This window comes from Lycorma delicatula, chromosome 12 (genome assembly GCF_047948215.1).
Source record: "Lycorma delicatula isolate Av1 chromosome 12, ASM4794821v1, whole genome shotgun sequence".
Lineage (NCBI taxonomy): Eukaryota > Metazoa > Arthropoda > Insecta > Hemiptera > Fulgoridae > Lycorma > Lycorma delicatula.
This window is the reverse complement of record NC_134466.1, coordinates 47,122,050-47,146,808: the sequence shown is the minus strand read 5'-3', so window position 1 is coordinate 47,146,808 and position 24,759 is coordinate 47,122,050. Positions and strand designations below refer to the sequence as shown.

The window sequence follows — 24,759 nt, the reverse complement described above, 5'->3', positions numbered from 1 at the left end:
TCTTTTGCATTAATTTGTTTTTTACTCTACTCATTAAGTCTTTCTAATTTAAATCCTGTAAATCGAAGATAATGATGTTAAGAGTACAGTCAGTCCCTTTAGTGAAAAGACTGGTGACATTGTAGGACTAATGACTTCAAGTACCACTAAAATATGTAGCTACATTTATTACATCTATATTTTAATGTACTTTAGATGCTGATACACAATAGAAAATTTGGAGTCACAGTAGAAAGTTAGCAAAGAAGTAACAAGAAACTACTACGTCTTAATTTATCTTGTATCACTAGCACAGTATGGTTGTTAAGATATAATAGTAATAGTAGTAAATTATTACAGTAGATCCTAGATATCTTATCACTAAATAACTGATAAAATAATTAAATAATTGTAAATAAAAAAGGATTAGATGACTAATAGTGGGTCTAAGGAAATGTATTAATGTCATAGTTTACTACTTTCTTCTTTTAAGGTACTAATTCACAATGAAGTAGTATAATCTTGGACAGAAGAAAGAATTTTTATGGGACTTACCTACATTCTAAATGTTGTTGAATACTTTTCAGAATGGGGGACTGATTTTCCTAGTTCAAATTCATGTTGTTATAATTCTTTTGATTGCATTAACTGGCCTTTGCTAAAAGTAATGGTCTATTTAAAACTAGAAATAAAAATTTTGTTTATATTTAAAACTAATAAAAACAGCTTTTATATATCAGTACCACAGTCTTGATGTATTGAATTAACTGTCTCAGAAAAAAATTACATATTTTCCTGACTAATTTTTATGTAATACTTTCATATCTAGCACAAGACATTTTTTCTTTTTTTAACTAAAAGAATTAAAACTACAATGAAATATTTGACAAGTCACATCAATAGCTAACTGTTAGCAACAATTTTTCATAATAAAACATATTAGAAAATAGTCGCATTAAAAAAAGAAACAAAGAGTTTTTTAAAATGTAAGTTTCAAGAAGTGTTTATTGCCATTATTAGTACGATTGTTTAAAACTACTCAAACATAAATCTACAACAACAAATTCGTAAGTACAATGGTGATTTAATTCATTACAATCTAGATAAACTGTCTTATGCAAATTACACAAAATGACACCAATAAAAAAGAAATTAGAAAGTGTTTATAAAACTTTCACTCTTACATAACACATATATTCATAATAATGGAGGTTAACAAAATAGTTTTTTTAAGAAAAATCTAGTAAAAAAATATTATGTATAATAAACACAAACAAATTAAAGCACAAACAAATATGTAGAATAGCTGATTCAAAAATGCGGTTGAAAAAATCATTCCATGGGTTATATAAATGAATCTAAAAAATATAATTTGAGAAAGAAGTTTTTCTAGTTTAATTTTTTAATGGGTACTTATCTTTCAGTTTTTAAAATACAGTATGGCAAGAACTAATATTGATACATGTTATTTTAAATTTTACTTATTTATTCAAATAGCAATTTACCAAATAAATTTAATGCTATTTAATTTTATTTAAAGAAATATCTATTAAAGTTTACAATCGATTTGGTGAAAAAAGTAACAGTATGCAAGATGGTTGTTAGCAAGAATGCTTGCAGCACATTTAAACATTTTTGTCAGAAAACATGTAATTTCTATGACTTATGCAAAGCAGTACACACTTTTTTTTGAGGTCTAAATTTAGCCTATTGTAGTATTTTATTAATTTTTAACTTCTGAGGAGTATTGTTTTTGAAGCCATAAAGTCAGTTGACTTGGTTTGATGCTACTATCCATTCCTTTCAGTTCTGTGCTCATCATTTGAGCTAATATTTCCACTACAACCTACATACTCAATTAACTGTTTTATACATTCCTTTCATTAACTTCCAGTTCTTATCTTCTCTACGTCCTTGCATTACAAAATAAAATAAACTTGATTATTTCAATGCATGACCAGTTTGTTTACAACCATCCAGTTTGTTTACAAGAGTCTAGTGTAAACGTTTCTTCTCTACTCTCCTACATGTCTTAAGCTTTATTTATTTCAAATTTTATCAACCTAGCAAAACTTCAACAATCTCTTGTATGTAGGACTTCTTTTCAAAGGCCTCAATTCTTCTCCTTTTTTCTTTCCTGTTATCCATGTTTCATTGCAGTAATTTATTTATTGTATTACATTCAAAACAAATATTTTAAAATGAAAATATAAGAATAACATGTCTATTGACATAGTGTTTTCTCCATCAAGTTTTCCAGCTATTGCTGGGTCTGGGTATTTGTGTATCAGCAACACAGCACACTACAGCATTCAAATCCATATAAAAGAAACTACCTTTACAAGGACTTAAACCTTAGAATTCTCAACTTAGACAATCAACAGATTTTCTGAAGATAAATTTAACCACTACACTAACCCGGCGGTTTGTATCTAATTACAAATTATAAAGTGAAATCTTGTAAAGATTAATGTTCTTAATCTTTACATTAAAGATTAATGTTCTTTAAAGATTAAAGAATCTTTATTGTTAAAGATTTATTTATCATCTGATAACAGTGTGAACACCCAATATAAATCAAACGTATTGGAATTAAAAACTTTTGCCAAAGTAAGAGCCCATCTGTATGATAAAATAAGTAACAAAAGTTTTCAAAAATAAATAAAAATATTACAGGTATAAGGAAATGAATTATAATAAATTAAAATCTGTTTTTCAAGAGACCAAATATCCTTCTGTAGTAACTTCCTACACCTACTTTTCTGGAAAAGAATTTTATATCTACCTTAGTAAAAATGAATGTAACGAAAAAGAAAATTAATTTTTTACTTCAGCTTACTAACGATCAGATTAGTAACAGACAAAACAAGTCCGAGAACCACCGCTCTAGGAAATAATATTTGAAGGACCAAACATACATAGCCTGGTAAAAGTTTTCAACTAGCAATAATTGCACCTCAGATGAACTTCACTGGTTACGATATCAGTAGTGCGCAGGAATACATACACATTTTCTGTAGCTGTTAGCGAATCCAACACTGCTTTGGTGCCCGTAAATGGGGTTCTTCCACCTCAAAAAAAAAAAACATACATACCTTACACGGGTTACATTTTGGCTGTAAAAATGTAGTAAAAATGTTGCCCTCACATTGTTAGTGAAAATGTGGCAAGGCTGATCACACATTACAAATTTTTTATTAGAAATTTTTGACATATGATGTTAATTAATTGAAAAGGTATCTGTGGAACATTAATTACTCTAAATGTAATTTGCCATTTTACGGTTTAAATTCATTAAATTTATAATGTTGTGATCCATATAAGAAAAAGTTATATGTTTTGCAAGAACTAATTATTAGTTGTGCAACATTTGAAGCAAAATAATGTAATAGAGTAATCGATTACATTTTTGTATTAGTAAGAAAAGAAAGATGTTATTTTATGTAATTTGTTATAATTGTGTTAAAGATTAAATTAAAACAATACCACAAAATGTCAGCAATTATAAGTAAGAATAATATACAAACAAGGGCATTGTACATTTTCACACATGGTAAGTGAAGCGTATCAGCTATATATAAGAAAACATACAGTGTTTATGTTCAGTTTTATTCAACATATACTTCACTACATAGAAACTAAAATTGTAGTTTATAAAAAAAATTCCAGGTAAGGAAAATTGTTTGTATAAAATTAAAACCCAATGCACTTTTAATAATTACAATAACTCTCATAATTATTTGAGCAGGAAGGAAACTTGGAAGCAGTTAAAAGATAATTTTTCCATGAATCACTATGCAGTTGATGAGGGAAAATTAATTTCATTGTAGCTAATTAGATTAGAAAATTATCAGATAATGGTTCATAACCACTTTTGTCAGCTTTTTATTATTAAAAAAAAAAAAAAATTGATAAAAAACTGTTTTCTATTATCTTTATTGATTTATCTTAAATTTACAGCAAATCAAAATATCTCATTTTATGACATGAACCATACATTTTTGAAAAATAATAAGGATAAAATAACTCACTTTCTAAAAAAATTGTATAAACTATTAAATAATTGAAAATTAGTTTTTATGTCAACCTTTTTTAAAATGTTTAAATACATTCTCTAATGCATGTCACTGAATTTATAAAAAAAATAATTACAATACCAACTGTAAAAATTCTTTGTTAAATATCTTTAAAAATTTAGAGTATATTCTTTTATTTTTTAAATATGAATTTTTAATCTTATAAATTTTATCATTGTAAATAACAATTAAATTATTTTAAAATAATAAAAAAAATATTAACAATTAGCTCTCAAACATTTTTTCATAAGGCTTTCTAATTATCAGCACTTTCTTCAATGGAGTGTCTGCTACCACTGTAATCAGTTAAAAGCTTAGAAACCTTTTTTGTATATAATTTAATAATGGTTTTCTTTTATTTTTTTCTTTGATGTCCTAATTTTGAAAAATTAGTTCAACTATAAATTTAATATTGTTTCAGTGTACTGATATCTTTACTTTTATTTACTATGAGTAGAATTTGAATGTTGTGGTTAATGTTTTAGTATTTGTGATTCTATGATTTATAAAAATTGATGCTGTTGAGTGTACTGTCTATGTGCAAGATAAATATCCTTTACAGTTGTTAAGCGTATATTATCGTATTATATTCCACTTAAAGGTTTCCTAATCTTTTATGATAGGTGCCATTACAACAGTGCTGTCAAAGACTGTACTGAAGAAAGTGCTGGTAATTAATTTAAATAAGTAAAATTTGACAACAGCATGTAAAACAAATAGAAACAACACAAATAGAATGTATTATTTGATTATGTTCTTAAGGGATTTCTTACCAATTTAAGACAAGGACACTAACAATAGTATAGCTGAATACACCAGTAAAGAATTTGTTGATGCATAGCTGTAAAATACTGTCGCGTGGTTCGCGGTTCAGTCAGGATATTGAGAGACTGACAGTTTTTTATATTTGTATAATTATAGTTTATAGTTCAGTATTTATGTTAAAAACTATTGAACATAATTATTGTTCATAATAATAATAATTATTAATTATCAAAATTAATAATAATAATAGCAATGGTGATAAATACAATAATGGTAATAGTAATAAGTGACAATAATAAAACAATTAATGAATATTAAGATTAACAAATGAAACCGCTAGTCTTAACCCTTTGTAAAAGGGTTAAGAGGTAATAACAACTTATCTGTAAAACGGTATAATAACTTATCTGTAAATTGTAACACATTTGAATGAAGCCGGTTTTAATATCTACCCGTAAATTAAAGCATTACTAACATTTTGCGTCACAACACAACATGCCTGGACTTTTAATAATGTTAACATCTATTAACTATTAACAATTAATAACTGCTTTTGTTTAATTTTTTTAATTTCATCTTTATAATTATTTGTACTTATAATTTTGTACACGGTTTGTATAATAGGCTACAGAAATGAACAAATTTTATCCATGAAAAAAATAATTTTATAAAATGTATTTCCTGTACTCTCTCTCTCCTGTAAAAATTTATGCAAGAATATTGAAAAAAAAATTGTACAACATATAGCAAAGAGTTATTATGTAGGATTATTCTTCATATGTTAATCAATTTGCAGTGTACAAAAGCTCTTTAGTACAGTAACTTCAGATCGCTGTTAAAAGGGTTCTCTGTTAGCTCATTTAGTCATCACAATTGCATGAAGTGCAATAAAAATAAGAATAGTTTTACTATTGATAGAAATAATTTCTTGTCTTGATAATTAGTGCAAGAGAATTTGATATTAAAAACCTATCATAATCAAGTAATTTTTTTAAAAAAACATCCAATCTTTAGGAAAATAAATTTTATGAAAATTTATATTTATTTTATTTACTCAGTTTTTAATTTTACTGTAACATAAATTTAAACAGATATGAACAAAATTACTTTTAATTTTATAGGTCATGACTGCAAACATTGTTTACAGTGTCTTATTAATAACAATGACAACTTCATTCTCATCTCAGGATTATTATTCAAAGAGCAAACTAATTGATGTAAGTTACATAAGTATTTTATTTTTTAATGGAATTTATAAATAGATTCATATTTACTGATTATAATATTACTCACATTTATGGTTCAATTTAAAATAATTAACTCATTTGTGATCTGTGTTCACAAATAAAAAAAAATTTTTTTAATATGTACACTACAATCTGTTGAACTAGTGAACAATAAACAACCTCCCAACAAGTCTTCAGTAAGACTAAGGCCGACCATTCCTGAGACATGTAATTAACTGAACCCCAACCAACAAAGTACACCAGTATCCACTGTCTAGTATTCAAATCCATATAAAAGCAACTAACTTGTGCTAAGATTTGAAACTCAGAACTTTTGACTTTGAAAATCAGCTGTTAAACACTGATTTGCAACAAATTAACAAGTTTATATGTTTGGTGGTGAGTAAAAATATTTTTCGTGTTTGGTTCAGCACAAATGGTATTTTATGAACAGGTATATTGTCACAATATACAAGTACTCGTATACTATGATAACTTATTATTAGAAGATAGAAAAATAATTTAAAAGTGGTACTAGTTTTTTTTGTATTAAATAAGATAATGTATGAATCTTATAAATGTATCTTGTATATATCTGTAACACCCGTTACAGCTTCGCTTGTACAATATGGTTACTTGAGTTTCCTGTCGTGGTTAGGGGATATTTAGCAGGTCAGGACTTGCTTTGCATGCCCTTCTCCGCTACCTAGGGAGCTCTGCCACTTGGACCCGTCTGTGTTCATTAAACGCATGCTTGTGAGAATAATAACGGTAAATAGAAATAATTGCCAGTTCAATTTATAAGAATCAGTGTACTGTAATTTCTTCAGAGCAACGGTTTAGTCAGTACAGGACCGAAACTTTGAGCGACCTGATGAATGCAGATTTCAAAATAGTTGCCCTCCATCGTAAAAATATTAGTTATAGCTGGTTACCCGTACTTCTTAAGGGTAAAAAGTATTTTGCCTGGTTCTTAGTGTTACCTGACAATCACCGGTAGAAGATGATCATCGCATTTCATTTCTAATTTTTTAAATATTTTTTTAAATGTTTTTTAGCCAAGTAACTGGAGGCAGATGCAGCTGGATATGTTGCACATATCGTAACAGTGGTAATGGATGTGTTGGTTGAGCTGCCGCGCCTTACATCATCCCATCCCTGAAAAAAATCCAAATTAACGCGCGCGTACAGACACACACACAATCATGTTGATATCATTATAATCTATGAAATACTGCTGTTATTATAAATGCAATATAGCTGAAAAATTATTTTACGAAATGAATAAGTCACCATAGCTATTTTATATAGGCTTGCCTCCTTTGCTTAGTTTAATAAATGGAGTTATATAATTTTATAAGTAGTGTATAATTTAAAAACGGTCCTTAATACTGACTGAGTAATTACTAAAATAAAAAATAGTACCTTAAGTTATTTTAAAATTGTTAGATCTATTTCAGTAAAAATAGTCTGTACTGTCATATATAATTAACTTTTACGTCTACTAAATAGTTTTGTTCAAATATCAAATTGAATAAATTCTTAAAATTGAAAATGTTTAAGAATATTAAAAAATAAATAAATTCTCAAAACTGAAATGTGTTTGGACTGCTAATTGATTAAAATTGGTAAAGACACAGAAAATAGTAAACATGTAAATTTAAAAATAAAAATGACTGTAAACAAAGCAAAACTCAAAAAAAAAAAATTAAAGGAAAATTAAATATTAAACAGAATAAATGAACAACTCTTATGAAGTAGTAGGTAGAATTTTTTTGTAGCTTTTATTATTAATGTTCATAGACGTATTGTTTTAAATTATTACAATTTCTTTTATTACATTTTAGTTTCTTTGTGTTTCTTTTAAAAATTGCATTCAATTTTTTTTATTTGTTGTATTTCCTGATGTTTTAATAACAGAAACATATTTATACTTTTCATTTTGTTTAAATGGTCCTTATGTGATAAAAAGGTCACATCGCTTGTAAGTTCAGTTGAGTCAAATATCTTGTAGCAGTAAAAATTTAATGAAAAACAAACTACCATCAATTTGCAAATATTATAAAATAATTTTATTATATTATAATTAAATTGAAATAAACATTTAATATATTTTTATTGTAAGTTATGTTATTGTTAATTCTTTTTCAACAAATCTATTATTAGAATTATAATATAAAGTACTTACATCAAATTATTAACTTAGCCATTATCTGCTTACTTTATAATAAATATAATACATGCTACTGTATTTACATATATATGGGGCACCTGTACGTGACCCATAACCTCCCCCTTCCAACGATATGCGTAATTTATATTTCCGGCTGGCTTTTGCGCAGGCTGAGGCTGACATATTGAAATTTTATACTTTTTTACCTGTTTACTGTAATCTTTTACACATAAATATTGTCCAAAATATACTTATTACTTAAATCGATCTATCTCGACAAACTCTAAACACAAACACACGAATCACCGCGCTATCACCTCTAAGTCGTAAGCTACACTGAATGGAAATGAGCGAGAGCGCCAGTTTTAGCTGATCTGCGCTGCTCCTCCTTTCCACCAAATCAAATTCGCCAGTGACGCAAATTCAAAGTCGTATCGGCGAGCTGATCATGTAAGTTATTAAATAACACGGCATTTACGTCTCTGAGACTAATAGGGAATTATTAAGGCAAGACGATATAAACTCTTCGTTACGCTACATGGTACCCGTTTGTTTCGGTGTGATTTTAAAGACGTTTGTCAAAAGCATTTTCTGTGAAAAACAAAAACAATTCATAATATACTCTTGGCTTTACTCAACAGGAGAGAAAATTATACTTTTAAATTAATAAAAAAAAGAGTTTTAACTTGTTTAGAATAGTTTTACATGGCTTCACAGATCTCTCTGATGTTTTCAATATTCTCTTGGATCATTAAAAAAGTTGATGAATATGACAATGTAGTGGTGGCATCCCTGCTTTTCAGCTGTAAAGTTCTGGATTCAAATAGTGATCAGGCTTGGGATTTTTCACATACAATAAAACTCATTCTCATTCCCTCATTTCCCCTCAAAAAAAGGTAAGACAGTTCTAATTAAGCATCAGACTATAGTTTTGATTAAGGAAATGCCAGATATACCTAAAATGGTGAGTTAGCTATATATTTTTGTATTCTATGTCAAAATAAACAAAAAATGTCTTATGAAAAAATGTTGATTTCCCTTCTGTTTGACATTTTATATTTATTAATATAATGTATATTTATTTAATATAATATATTAAAGAATGTATATGTCGAGAATGAATTGAGAAATCATAATAGTATTTGATAAGCACATGTGTAATAATTTTGTCTAGTAAATAAAAAATTACAATGTAAACATGTTCACAAATTTCAAAATGATGGCCATGTCAATTTTTCAATCCATTACATCTCGCTAATCCTCAGTTTAATCATATTAAATATGTTGCAAGAATATTAAGAATTTTACTGTGAACAAAATGACACCTACATTTTGAAAATTGGTTGATAAATTACCAACTTATGACAGAATATGTATGACATAATTTTCTGCCAGATTTCATCTTCTTTCTTTAAAAGAAGTACTTGATTTATTATGCTATTAATTGATTTACTATTAATTACTTTATTTATTATTAATACTAATTTTTTTTTAAATAGTTTCAAAGTATATAATATTTTTTCAAAATTATATTAAAAAATCTTACCTTAGTTAATCCAACAATTTTATTTAAAAAAAAAAAAATAGTTCATTTGGTCTAAAGTAAGACTTGAACACATCAAAAATAAAAAAAAAAATGACGTAGACACCACAAGACCAATTAAATTACATATAATTTTATTTCACTGATAACTTTGATATTTTTTCAAATTTGTTTTTATTGTTATTATTGAATTCGCTAAAAAGCTCTCAATGAGGACTTATTACTGCAGTTAAGTAAAAGTCCAAACTCCAAATCTGTTTTGGATTTTGGGCTTTTTTAGACACTTTTGGTCCAGTCAATTGCAATGAAAAGGGGAGGTGCACAACTAGATGTTACAAAAGTCCTAAATCCAAAATGTCATCATCCTACAGCTAATAGTTTTTGAATGTATGTACAGATGTCACACTGAAACTAGTCAAAATGGATTCAGGGATGGTCAAAATGGATAATTCTGTTGAAATCTGAAAACCAAAATTTTTTATGATCACAATACTTCCTTTACTTCATACAAGGAAGTAAAAATATGTGTTTATATAATTGAAAACTTTTCCATTTTAGAAGTCTCTTAAAAATTGTTATTCAATATAATTTTGATACTGAAAAATATCCTTTATACCATGGCTAAATTTCCAAATTTACCTCATGTGTTAACAGATCCATGCCAGCACAACATTGTAAGTAATATGTTAAAAGATACTGGTCAGTTAAGAACTTAAAAATTATTTTTATGTAAAATAATTATGTTATTCAAAATATTCTACACAATGAAATGGTGTGTAAAACAGAAGCACACCAGTTAAAAAAAACCTCAAATTATACACATTTGTTGATCTTAACATTAACATGACAAGTTTTACATTTTACATAACAACACCAATAATATTTACAGTTGCAACGTTCTTGATATTGATTAATATAACTAATATATCCTCTACCACAACACATGTTGGTACAACTGTTTTGTGACATTAGCGATAATGATGATGGAATTGCTGAGTCATTACACTGTCTGAAAATTACCAATCAAAAAGAAAAATATCAGTTTATATGCTAATATTCATATTAAAACATTGTAATTAATTTGAAAGCTAATAAATTTCTATTTTAAAACATTGATTTTGTTATAGGTAAAAATCGATGATGTAAAAATATTATTAATAACTTTATTTGTTCTAGGGTATGAGTTAAATATAAATAGTAGTAAAAAAATTACATTTATTGTTTAAATAAATCAAAAACAAACAAATTTACATACATTTTGAAACTGAAAACTGGATAAATATTACAGAAGCAACTGTAAATAGACAATATTAAGGTGTTAATTTTTTATATCAATAATATATACTAGAAAGTAAATATTCATTATTTTACTACAATAACATAAGTAAACATAGATGACATAATAATAGTATACTTTCTTTGTGTCTGTGTACACATACACAAGACAGTGTGAAATAGAACATTTAGAGTATGTGAGTTTCTTTAACTGCCTTAGTAAATAATATGTAATATATTATATATATATATATATATATATATATATATACAAACAAAATATTCCTTAGTAGTCAATTTTTATGTTAATTGTAGTAATATATGTGCTAATAACAGACATGTCTGTACATAACTGAATCACTTTCACACACAGTCAGTTGTTAACACAGAGATTTTTTAAATTTCAATATTTTCTACCGGAAGAGAAAGAAACAAATTAACAGATAAAAAAATTTACAAAAGAGCTAAAAGTATTTTGCATAATAATATTAATATATTAGGCCCCTTTAACAGCCAATTCTCAAATTTTACATTTTTTTATAGTTTTTTTGAAATACTGGACTTGGTGCTGCTTTTTATGTAGGTTATAAAAAATAAAAAAAAATAACCACATCCTTAAGGCAAAGAACTATCTCCTTATCTGCCATTAAAACAGCGCAATTTGACAAAGAAAATTCATAATAAATTTGTAAAAAAAAACATTGTAATTATTAGGATGCTCAATATATAATTTTTTATTCAAATTTAAATGTGTAATAATCAGAAAATGATTAAATTTATCTTTAATAAGAAAAAAAATGTAATGTATAAATTGTTCAGATAACAAAAACTACAGACATACGTAACTAAAAATACTTACATAGGTTTAAAATATTAAAAATTATTTCATAAGTTATGTCACATAATCTGAAATCTAATAATTAAAAAATCCATAAAAATAAAATAAACAATTTCAAAGTTATTTTAAAATCAACACTCAAACGATTCATGTAAATGTATAAAAATTTTCACCATCGTTTTTTAAAATATTATAGAATAAAATTTAAAAAAATAAATAACAGTAAAATAAATAGAAGTTCTGAAAAAAATTGTGAAAAACAATTAAAAAATATTTGTAAAACTCTTTATGAAAAAAATAATTATTGTTTTCAGGATAAAAAAATCTTTTAACTACATACAATAATAAATGAATAATTTAAGAACTTTTTCTCAGATCATGATGAGATTATAGTTGGTTACAAAACAAATTTTGTATGATCTGAAACTCTGCTGCATCATTTGTGTGTCATAAGCTTTTATAAAATAGTTGGAACTAAGAAAGTAAAAAGTATAAAAATTCTAAAATTTCATTGTATTGGCTGCTGAAATAGGTTTAGATTCTTTAGAAATTGTATCCATAGTTTGTAGAAATGTAACATTTTGTCTGTAAAAGGTTCTTAAATCTGTTTCTCTAAAACTATTATCTTCAAAATTAACTTTTAAAAACATTTACTTCACTTGTTTAGTGATACAATGTGATATAATAATGAGATAATATAATATGATACAATAATAATGAAGTGCGCTATAATAATGAGGCTTTATTAACATCTACTTTTGGACATGCAGCTTCAAAAATATCAAATAACATGAGGTAAATGACTACATGTCCACTTGGTCTTTTTTACCTCAGTACTTTAATGGCACAAAATGAGCTTTCTAGAACTGTAGGAAACAGTTCTTTATATTTCTGAAAAGAAAGTGAAAAGTTATGCAGAAACTGACAAATAAAAAATAGACTTGGTGCCTTTATCTATGGTGTAGTTTTCTCAGAGCAACAAAAGTGTGTGTGTGTGTATATATATATATATATATATATATATATATATATATATGTGTGTGTGTGTGTGTAGAAGTAGAGAGATAATTTAAGAAGTGAAGAAAGGAATTAGGTACTTACAGTCTAATGATAAAATGATAGAGTAAAAGATGGAGTGATTCAATACTAATAAAGGATGAAATAATAACATATTAAAATTCAAACCTTCCAATAGTTCCTTGACTTCCAGTTCGTAAATCCTTGGTACAATAGTCTGGTGATTTTGTAAAATAAATTATATTGTTTCTTACATTGGTTTTGTTATTAATTTGATTGTGTTGATGAGATTGAAACATTTCAACTGCATTGCGATATTTCAGTGTTAGAGTATTCAACAAAACATTATCATTGAATACATTAGGTAGGGCTTTCCAACAAGTACGCACGCTACATGAACCTGATATGCCATGGCACTGACAATTTATTGTCACTGTTCGTTCAACAACCTAAAAACAAAAAGATTAAACAAAACAAGCCTGCTGATACCCTACATTTTATTTACCTCAGTGAAGAAAACAGACAAGTGGGACTTCATGCCTTTTAATGCTAAGATTTCATGCCTAATAAGCCTGGTATAGGTCCTAATTTTTCTTAGAAATTGATGTGCTACAAAGGGCAGCTGAAATGTAATGTGGAATGTAACGGGGAACAAATATCACACTAAGCGACAGATGCTGCTATCTTGTAGTTTTATTCCTCTACTATTAACATTCCAAAACTCACTGACCCGCCTTCTCATTATATATCAGTCACCATTGTTGTGGGGTTGAGTATGCCTGCTATGTCAATACAACTAAAACAATCTTTTTATTTCTGTTTAGCCTCTGGAACTACTGTAAGATATTACTTCAGAGGATGAATGAGGATGATATGTATGAATATAAATAAAATGTAATCTTGTAAAGTTTCAGGTCGACCATTAATGAGATAAGTGGTTAATTGAAACCCAACCACCAAAGAACACTGTATCCATGATCTAGTATTCAAACCAATATAAAATTTAACTGCCTTTAGTAGGATTTGAACCTTAGAATTCTCAAATTTGAAATCGGTTGACTTGCGATGACGAGTTCACCACTAGACCAATTCGATGTGGCCATCTAAAACAATCTGAAATGATAAAATAGGTGATTTCCTTTTCAAAATTTTAGCAGGAGAGAAAACTTGGGAGCATCATTATAACCCAGAAAAAAACAGCATAACATGGAATACTGGCTCTAAGATTTACCATGATAAAAAAAATTCCAAATACAGCACTATGCAAAAAAAAAGGCTTCAGGGATTCTAAATAAATGTGCTTGATTGACTACTTAGAAGTCTGGTCAACTGTAAATTCTGCTCGATACATAGAGAGGTTTAAAACACCTTAGGAGATATCTATGTCATGCTCGTCAATCCATCGAGCTAATAGCTCTGCAATAATATAATGCATGGCCATACACATCCCATGCTAACACCAATGCTCTAATGAAGTTGAAATTTGAACTTATTCCACATTCTGCATATTAATCAGATTTGGTGCCCTGGATTTTCACTTCTTTCCATAATTTAAGAGGGATATTAAGTTTATTAATTTTACCACGGTTAATAACCTGAAAGATGCAATGAGGTCATGGATCAAGGAAAGACAGCTAGCATTCTTCATTGACTGGATGACAAAACTGGTTCTCTGTTGGGAGAAATGTGTAACTATAAATGGTGACCATGTGAAAAAATAAATGTAGTTTTTATAACAAATAAAATGTACTTTTATGCCAGTTTTATTTCATTTGATCAGCTCTTTTCATTTACAAGTTATGAGCAACTGAGCATTATATTTCAGGCTCCCAGACATTCATTTTTATGAATGACAAACTTATTTATACTTTTATAAAATTTAATTTAAATATTTCAGAAAAATAGAAAAAAATAATTCTTTCATCTGTTTATCCTAATTTCAGGATTATTCAAATTAGTTACCAATAACCTCTAAATCAATGATTTAATATCTACGGTTTTCTTAATTAGAACATGATAATATTCTGTACTAATTTTGTAATTTTATATATTTTTCCAAAATTTATATTAAGAAATAATTATTTATTACTAATTATTTAAAAATCTGTAATATTTTTGTATACGATAAAAATTAAATAAACTATTTTTTTTCTTTTTTATGATAACCTCACAAAATTTATTAAATGTAATGTTTTAAAATTCATGACTATCTATAATGTAAACAAACATGGTTATTGTAAAAGTAACTGAAAGAATTATGACATGAGCTTTTAAAATGTTATGTTTATTTAATAAATCTGTTCAGTTATCATTAAAATATTTCTATACATTTTTGCAGAAATATTCTAATTAAATTAATATTAAAAATAAAAGTTTTGGTAAAAAGAGATGTCTCAATTGGGATTTATTTAGTTAATTGATTTTTAATTAATATTTTTTTGTATAGGTCAAGAGGTCTCACATAACCATTTATTTAAAATCTGCAAACAAAACTAACCAGTTTGTAAACAGCTGAAATTTATTAACTACATATTACACTTAATAAAACTATTTTTATTAAAATTTTTAATAATGACACCTTTTTTTTTTTTTTTTTTTGTCTTCAGTCATTTGACTGGTTTGATGTAGCTCTCCAAGATTCCCTATCTAGTGCTAGTCGTTTCATTTCAGTATACCCTCTACATCCTACATCCCCAACAATTTGTTTTACATACTCCAAACGTGGCCTGCCTACACAATTTTTCCCTTCTACCTGTCCTTCCAATATTAAAGCGACTATTCCAGGATGCCTTAGTATGTGGCCTATAAGTCTGTCTCTTCTTTTAACTATATTCTTCCAAATGCTTCTTTCTTCATCTATTTGCCGCAATACCTCTTCATTTGTCACTTTATCCACCCATCTGATTTTTAACATTCTCCTATAGCACCACATTTCAAAAGCTTCTAATCTTTTCTTCTCAGATACTCCGATTGTCCAAGTTTCACTTCCATATAAAGCGACACTCCAAACATACACTTTCAAAAATCTTTTCCTGAGATTTAAATTAATTTTTGATGTAAACAAATTATATTTCTTACTGAAGGCTCGTTTAGCTTGTGCTATTCGGCATTTTATATCGCTCCTGCTTCGTCCATCTTTAGTAATTTTACTTCCCAAATAACAAAATTCTTCTACCTCCATAATCTTTTCTCCTCCTATTTTCACATTCAGTGGTCCATCATTGTTATTTCTACTACATTTCATTACTTTTGTTTTGTTCTTGTTTATTTTCATGCGATAGTTCTTGCGTAGGACTTCATCTATGCCGTTCATTGTTTCTTCTAAATCCTTTTTACTCTCGGCTAGAATTACTATATCATCAGCAAATCGTAGCATCTTTATCTTTTCACCTTGTACTGTTACTCCGAATCTAAATTGTTCTTTAACATCATTATATGGATATCCTTATAATGACACCTTACTGCTTTTTAACTTTTATATCAACTCATTAGCGCTTTTATAGCAATTGCTGCTTCATCAGATGAATTGCATATTTATTAAAAAGCTTTAAAAATATTTCATTTTAAATATACATGTCATCACATGGTATGCTAAGATTAGTTCATCTAGAAAATATCTCAATTGGCTTTCAAACATAGCAATGAATTGAACTATTGAATGCAATATCTTTTTCTTCTGTGAAAATCTTTCTGACCATCTTTCTCAAATTTTCAAGCAGATTTTCCTGTAAACTACTTTCTAATTTTCAGTTACTCATTATTCATTAATTCCTACACATTTCCATTACCAATTAATTTCCTGTAGATGAATGTTGTACTAGCTTCTTCTTCCGCCTTTATATTGGCACAATTAATATATCTATTGTTATATAGGTTTACCTTTTTTCCATTATTTAAATAAACTTACAGTGAAACATAAATGCATAGTAGTTCATATTATTTTGATATATAAAGAAGTTTGTTCCACAATTTCGTTTCTTAGCTGTAGAAATTCCTATCAAATGGTTATGGAGGACTTTTCACGTTTAATGATAAAAATTATCATAAAGCATTTTATAATTAAATCATATTTTCTGATCAAAGATCATAATCCAGCCTCATAATAATACAGCCTTAGTAAGTAGGCCTTATAAGTATAATCCAGCCTTATAACCCAACCTTAGAAAGCCTATCTACATCTTCATAAATGCAACATCACTACATAAAAAATCTTATTATTGGTAAATTGATATAACTAAGTTTAACAAATAAAAAAATAAAATTCTGACCTTCCTTCCAACTTTATTATTGTGATGATTCATTAAAGATAGGAATAATAGAAACTTTGATTCTCCAGTAACTTTATTAATTAGACTTTTATTATTGTAAACTCTTTTATTTGGTGAATTAACAAAGTTTCTTGTTATTTTTGTTGCCCACTTAATATAGTTATTACATCCAGCCCATTTAAATTGCAAATTTGTTATATTATTAGATACAAAATTCTTAATTTGTGATGGTTTGACTGTAATTGATGGCATTACTTGTGAATTTTTATGGCATGGACAGTTATATATACTACCTTGTGCACAGTTTCGAGATAATGTGTATAAAAGAGCTGCTGAACTTATTGTGTATACAATACCTTGTTCTCTTGTACCTGAAATTCATAAATAAACAATTATTTTTATTAGTTACATGAAAGAATTTTCTGTTATTAGTTTTTAAATAGTTCTAATTAAGACAAAAAATTCTAGATCCTTGTTTACATGTGTAAATAATATTGTTGGATGTTTGCAGCTCGATCAGAATATTAAAAATTGACAATTGAAAGTATTTATATAATTACAATTTGTTAGTTAATGAACGTAAGTAAAACAAGACAAATCAATAATAATTACAATAATAAATAAACAAATAATGATTGAAGTAATAACAACAACAATAATAATAATAAACAGAATTTAAAGTAATCAGGATTTATTTACAGGCAGATAAATAATGAAAACCAGAATTTAGTCCCATTGACGAAAGACATTACCATGACCGTTAACTTAACACTTTTAACCACTAGTTTTGTGTTAACTATAGTACAATAGAAAAGACAAGAATAAAGTTCTTTTACTGCAAATACCTTTGCTGTTTACGAATAAAACCACCATAACAGTTTATGAATGAAATTTAGTAGATTATCTCTATCACTTATAGTCTAACAGTAACTCACCGAACCATTTCTCGTTTTCATTTATTGTAATTACTTGTAACGTCACACTAATCGCGTCGAACGTGTATGCCTAGAAATTCGCTTCTTCATTGACCTCCTCGCAGAATACTCTCTCTGACTGACATCTCACAGCCTCACATCATAACGTCTCGCTTAGATTGATTTCGCAGTACTTATTTCAACTGGTCTTTCCCAAAGTATTTATACTCCTATCTTCTTTATCTGCCAGACCAGGCCCCAGTTGAGTATGAGAACGAGCCCTTTCGTTTCCATGCATTTCTAAGCTGGGTCCGGTAACTCTTCTCACAGAAAAATATCTGTTTAGATGTGTCATTGGGTAGTATTACAAAAGATGATTGTTAAATGCACCTGTTACCTTTACTAAAAGGGTTTATTTTAGCCCCTTTCTGGATTCCTCCCATTGTATTTTCTACTACTTTCTTTTTAATTGGTAAGAATTCATTACTCAGGTACGCTATACCGGTCTTATTACAATATATAGTACTCAAACTATTCAGTTAATATCTTTCAAACAGTTATTATTACTTTTTTTTATTTTTTTCATGTATAAAATTGTTTGTTATTATTTATTATTTTTATATATTAACATGCACATTAACAATTCTCTTTTTCATATATTAATGTGCTGCTGTTTTAAAGATCATGGAAACAAACATCCATGGAGTGTTTTATATAGTGTGTGAGTGTTTTAGGCTGTAATAAAAAGAAGATTCTTTTGTCTACTTTTTTGATGCTCTGGCCTTGTTGATCCTCAGAGTTGTGTCATGTTTTGAGTTTGTTATAATTGACATTAAGAGGGGTACCAACATCTGTATTTTTAACTATGTTGATGCATCCTAGAACTATCTCTATCAACCATGCTGGTAAATGTTGCCAATCCACCAGCAATATTAAAGACTTAAAAATCATATGGCATGATATATCCTTCAATTAACTCACCACTATCATCAGGGTTCCCACTATGTCAAAGAAATGACTTGACTTTCAAATCATAACCTATCAAAATAGGATGTAGGCAACCTGAAGAATTCTACCACATCTTCCAAAAGTTTCTCAGTGTGGGTATATGAATTGAAGGAATGAACTAAAAACAGCATATGAAATCATATGCCATAAGAAGATTATGTTTATGATTATGTTTATTTCTGCTTTCTAAACAGAATAGCAGACATACTGTTCCAGAATTAAACCTATTCCAACTTCTGCAACCTGGCAGATCATAATGTTTGATAATTAATATACAGTTTATTGTTGACTGAAGGAGCCTCAATGATGCAATTCTTCATCATCCATGAGTGCTTATGTGTGAAGTTTTATAGTGGGTTTTTATCTGCTAGATGGATATCCCCAAATCAATGACATAAATAAGAGGGCACAGGTGTAAATGGTCTGTTTCAACTAATAAACACCACATCTCTTCTTAACAACTGTTTTCTTACGTATCTGATACATCTCTGTCATCTGATTACTCATATTTCAGTCTTTTTTTTACCCATCTACCATCTTTTTCTTCCTATTTCCATGTTGTCTTGGCAACATGTTGAAATATCCTCTTTTCCACACTCACACTGCATCTTCTATTATATTCCCAATGTATAAAATGGTAATTTTAATGTTTCTACACTTGATAATAAATATTTATAAAGAATATAATACTTAGTTTGTGAGAAATTTCACAGATTCTATCCTCTAACAAAACGTGTAATATTGATGACATCTGAATTCAGATATCCAAGCCAGAGATTTGGATTTCGCAGCAATTGCAAGGTAGAAATGAATTTTCTGGATTCTATAAATGTAACATTAATCTTTATTTATATATTTTTCTAAAACCTCTCTGAATTGTTAAAGTAAATGTTCTCTATTTACAACATAAAGTCCAACTATTCAACCAGATGGTTCTAGATGTGATTTAATGCTTCTTACCATAACAGGATAGGGGAGAAAATAAAAATGCCATCTACAACACAGCAATTTAACATAATTTAGTACATATTAAACAGTGATGAAGATACATTTGAAAAACTTTTATTTATTTAATAACAACAGTTAAAAAGTATATAACTCATGAGAATACACAAGCTACAAAATAAATAAGATTATTGTATAAAGTATACGAATTGACTGTAACGCTTATTGAATGAAAAAACTTTACCACATATTTAATAATTGGCTAACTAATTCCTGTGTTGAAGAAATAAATGTCAATTCATCATTTCAGAATTTGATTAATTTCTTCAGACTGCTTACATAATTCTTATTTCAAAAAATAATATTGTAGAAAGAAAATCCATTGATGATGATAAATTGTAGTCTGGTACAACTTAAATTACTGGTAACAGAATTTTACGAGATAGAATGCAAAATTTTACTGTACTAGGACAAAATTTTCAAATTTGCTAGAGGAAGTTATTTTTTAACAAGAAAATGTAGTATTTAAAAATATTAAGAAAACTATTTTTTTAAATTTAGGCTACTAAAAGTAATACAAAGTACCTGTTATTAAATCAGGTGTCAAGTTTGGAGCAGAAATTATGTTAGAACAATTCCATCGTCTAAAATTAAACATATCTTGACAAGTTGATATTGTTATAATGGCAGCTTGTATTAATGATGGAAAAAATTCTATGCACATACGAGATTGTACTTTTGTTAACCAATTGTTATGACGACCAATGTAACAAATAGAAGAGTCATTTGATCTACTCAGTGTTCTGAAAAAATAAATAAATTTTCAAAGAAGGATTAAACCGCAGCGATGTGTAGAGGTGTGATTATTCATGGTTAAAGAAGGGTGACAAACCTAATTAATTTTTGATAAAATAAAAGTTTTTAAAAACTATCATTTTTATTTTAAAGTTTTCTCTCTGCTCTCTCTCTCTCTCTCTCTCTCTCTCTCTCTATATATATATATATATATATATATATATATATATATATACATTTTATACCATACTCATAACCACATCACAAATACTATGCAACTTAGAATGTATATTCTTACACAACAACATCTTACACGGTTTCTTCTTACACTTACAGTTGGTGGTGTTGCGACATGTTACAAAATGCAAGGTGGACACTATCATGCTGATGGGTGTTTGACTCTACATACTGAGTCTCAAACGACGTCCTCTGTGGACCAGGGTGAATCTAGTTGTATATAACCCTAACTCCACCATGCATGCGCTCTGCTAGAGTAGTACGTTAAATCACCAGGACACGTGGGAAGCGAATGTCAGTTCCAAATAATAATATCTCGTTGGTTGTTGGTCCACTTAAAAAACCAGAAAAACTCAGGAGTTTAAAAACACTTCGACCAACCTTGTCAGTAGAAGATGTGTCAAGAGATAATGAAACAAGAGATGTAACAAAGAGTGGTAAATTATCAAATATACGGTTCCTTGTAATGAAGTATAAGGAAAAAGGTAAATCCTTTTCAAAGATTTCTCCCTTTATTTAAATAAATGTGTCTTAACAACTAGGTAGTAATTTCTGCTAGAGAAACCGATAGTGGTTTACCGAGAACCCCTTCAGTCAGTACACCACCACATAAAGTTCCCGCTGCACTGATTACTCAGCAAACTACCAAGATCCTTGTAAAAGGGATCTATTTAAATATCATTATCTGGTACAGCATCTCCATCTTCGCAGGCTTCCAGTCCCCACTATCATCTCGAGATCTCTAAGACGATATGTCGGCGGGCGGATGAAGTGCCCAAAGAAGCAAAGTACTTTCTAAAGGTTATTAAAAAAAACACAGTTAATACAAAGGTAATGAAAAAGTTAATAAAAAAACCTATGGATAATATTTGATAAGTAATCTGCACGCAGTTTTATATAAAAATTTTTTATGGTAAAAATATTATTCAGTGGAATAATATGGTATTCAGTGGTCTCCCTTCTCGTTATGAGGTATCAAACTCCTTTTGAAGGAAGAAAATTCTTTGATACTATGTCTGCAGGAAACTTTCCTCCATCTCCAAGATAGAGTGTCTTTTCGCAGAAATGTCTGTGAGAGATGCGATTATCAAACTGAGGGCAGAGGATGTGAAAGTAGGTCTGTTTTTTTGGATTTCACTGGCTACAAAGAGCCCTACAATCTCAGTGAAGGTATTGGCACCATTTAAAATGAATTTCTACAATTTGTACTTTACCTCAAACTCCAATATTAGTGAGAATGATCTGTCCAATCTGCTTTCATAGCTTCCTTTGCCCTGCCTAATAATTATCAATTTCAATGCCCATCACTCTTCGTGGGGTTCATCATCAAGATTCTTCTCAAGGTATTATAGTTGATTGACTGAGGCAGAACTTGAATCTCTGCTTATTGAAAGATGGGTGAATACACGTTTATGACATCTTCATCAGGTACATTTTTGTGCATTGATCTGTCCTTTTGTTCAGCATCCCTAATTCCATGTCTTACCTGGCGTGTGTCCAGGTAAGACGAATGTTGCTTCCAACAATTTTTGGAAGCTATCACAGACCAGTTGTTATCTCAGTCAGTAATAATAATTTACTTTTGAGTCAGCCACGCAGATGGGAGGTTGAGAAAAAAGACTGGATCGCATACAAACATTCCTTTGGCCAATATGAGAAGAGTGGTAGTGCGATCCACCGACTTGGGATGTTTACATACTTGACAGTGCAAGTGAATTTATTTTTCTAACCATCTGGAAAGCCAAGGCGGCCTGCTGTTTCTTGGTGGGATGAAGACTACAGGAGTGCACTAAGGGATTGTCGTAGGACTTTACGTAATTTCAATTGAAGGTATACAATTTGAAGTCAAGAGTTCTAAGGTTCAAATCCTAGTAAAGGTAGCTACTTTTAAACGGATTTGAATACAAGATTGTGGATACTGATATTCTTTGGTGGTTGGGTTTCAATTAACCACATATCTCAGAGAATGGTCGACCTGAAACTATACAAGATCCTCATTCATTCCCTGAAGTATTATCTGAAAGTTAATTACTAGAGGCTAAACAGGAAAAAAAAAGGTTAGAGGGAATAAGATTAAAAAACTATATATTTTATTTGTATATTTTAAAATACCATCCTTTTGTAACTTACTATTTTATATAGGACAATTAAAATATAAATTTAATCCTAAATATACATCTATCTGCAATGATATAATAAATTAATAAATGTCTTATGTATGATTGAATAGGGAAAGAAGAGAATTCCTTAATGGAGTACAATGATTTTACAATTAAAACTTGCTTTCATTTTTTTTTTATAAAAGTTTTCTATCATCATCAATACCAATATCATACCATAATTATTTATATTCAAATAATTTTATTCTATGGGCTTCTTCAGTGAATTGTGATACTACTGATACATGAAATTAGTATACTATTGTAATTTGTATTTTATGTTGTAAAAAAAAAGTTTAATTATACATCATCAAATTTTGGGCACCATCCTTTTTACATCCTTTACATCCTTTTTTAAATACTTGTAGGTGTAATTTAATGTAGATAGAAGACTATTTGATTTTTTTGATGTATCAGCAATATCAATATTTTTCAATATATTTTCAAAGCAAACAATTAATTAATCAGTTATCGATCTACAAGTATTTAATTAATTTGGAAGACAATTCTAAAAACCTTATATGATTAAAAATCCCTATACATATTCAAGTTGTCAAATATTGACTGATGTCATTAACAATAGACATACTATAGGTAAAAACAGGTCGTGAGGATTATTCATAATTTTGTAATTTACTAGTTGGGTTACAGTTTAATTAGACATTTAATAGAGAAAAAGTTAAAGCTAATAACTTAATAATGTGACAAAACTGAAGGATTTGAAACAAAAATGTTTTGCAGATGTAACATTCTGGAAATAAGATCAGGGGTTCCCTTCTAGACAAAAGATGCGTAATTACTATGAGAAACATCAGGTTGCAATTAGGAGTGATGAGAATGTACCCAGCATATTATCACAGATGAACTAGGATGGTGATTTATCACAATCTTCATGATAACTATCCAAGGAAAAGAGGATGAAGGATAAAGAAAGGCATAAATAGAAGGAGATATTCAAACTATAGAAGGATTAATGTGGTCAGGGTAGTTAATATCTTGCCAGATATTAGTTCTAATACTTACAGCCATTGTATTGTGAATGATTTCTCCACAAAAATCAGCGACATTGAAATGTAACTAATTAATATTATCTTGCATAATTTCTTCAAATTATAAATCTGAAAGCAAACAAAAAAGTTAAGAACAAAATATTTAAATTAGGTTTATTTAAGATTAATGATTTAATTATACAAAAATTATACTTATAAACATAAAAATTATGTTATATCAATTTTCAGTGTAATTAACCTTAAACTGTACTGGAAAATGCACAAGTTAGATGCATATCTTTTCTCTGGAACAGAATGCAAGGATAGCAGGAGTTTATTATCTCCTTATTAATCACAGAGCCTGGACAAATGTCCCTTGCTACTGTATCTTTCGTTTATTGAGCGGGTCATTATCTATTTAGTGGCAGTTATAGAATTTTGTATTATATTTATGGATGGAGTTGGTATTTTCCCTCTGGTCCTTTAGACCAATGAGAAATAACTGACTGGGACTGATCGTAGGAGACTAGGTACATATGAGCTTCGTACTCC

At 28.4% G+C, this 24,759-nt stretch overlaps 1 protein-coding gene and 1 pseudogene across 1 annotated transcript; both read right to left on the bottom strand.

Annotated features, from left to right (window-relative positions):
- Positions 1 to 2,854: 2,854 nt before the first annotated feature.
- Positions 2,855 to 2,980, bottom strand: LOC142333526 (U4 spliceosomal RNA; annotated as a pseudogene).
- A 7,573-nt stretch (positions 2,981 to 10,553) lies between these two features.
- On the bottom strand, positions 10,554 to 24,294 carry LOC142333336 (protein Wnt-11b-2-like). The gene is made up of 5 exons (XM_075380358.1): positions 24,242 to 24,294; positions 20,613 to 20,830; positions 17,161 to 17,531; positions 13,061 to 13,341; positions 10,554 to 10,771 (listed from the first exon to the last, which is right to left on the bottom strand). Exons 1-5 carry the CDS (start codon positions 24,283 to 24,285, stop codon positions 10,576 to 10,578), a joined length of 1,110 nt encoding a protein of 369 aa, XP_075236473.1. The 5' UTR covers positions 24,286 to 24,294; the 3' UTR covers positions 10,554 to 10,575.
- Between the last annotated feature and the right edge of the window lie 465 nt (positions 24,295 to 24,759).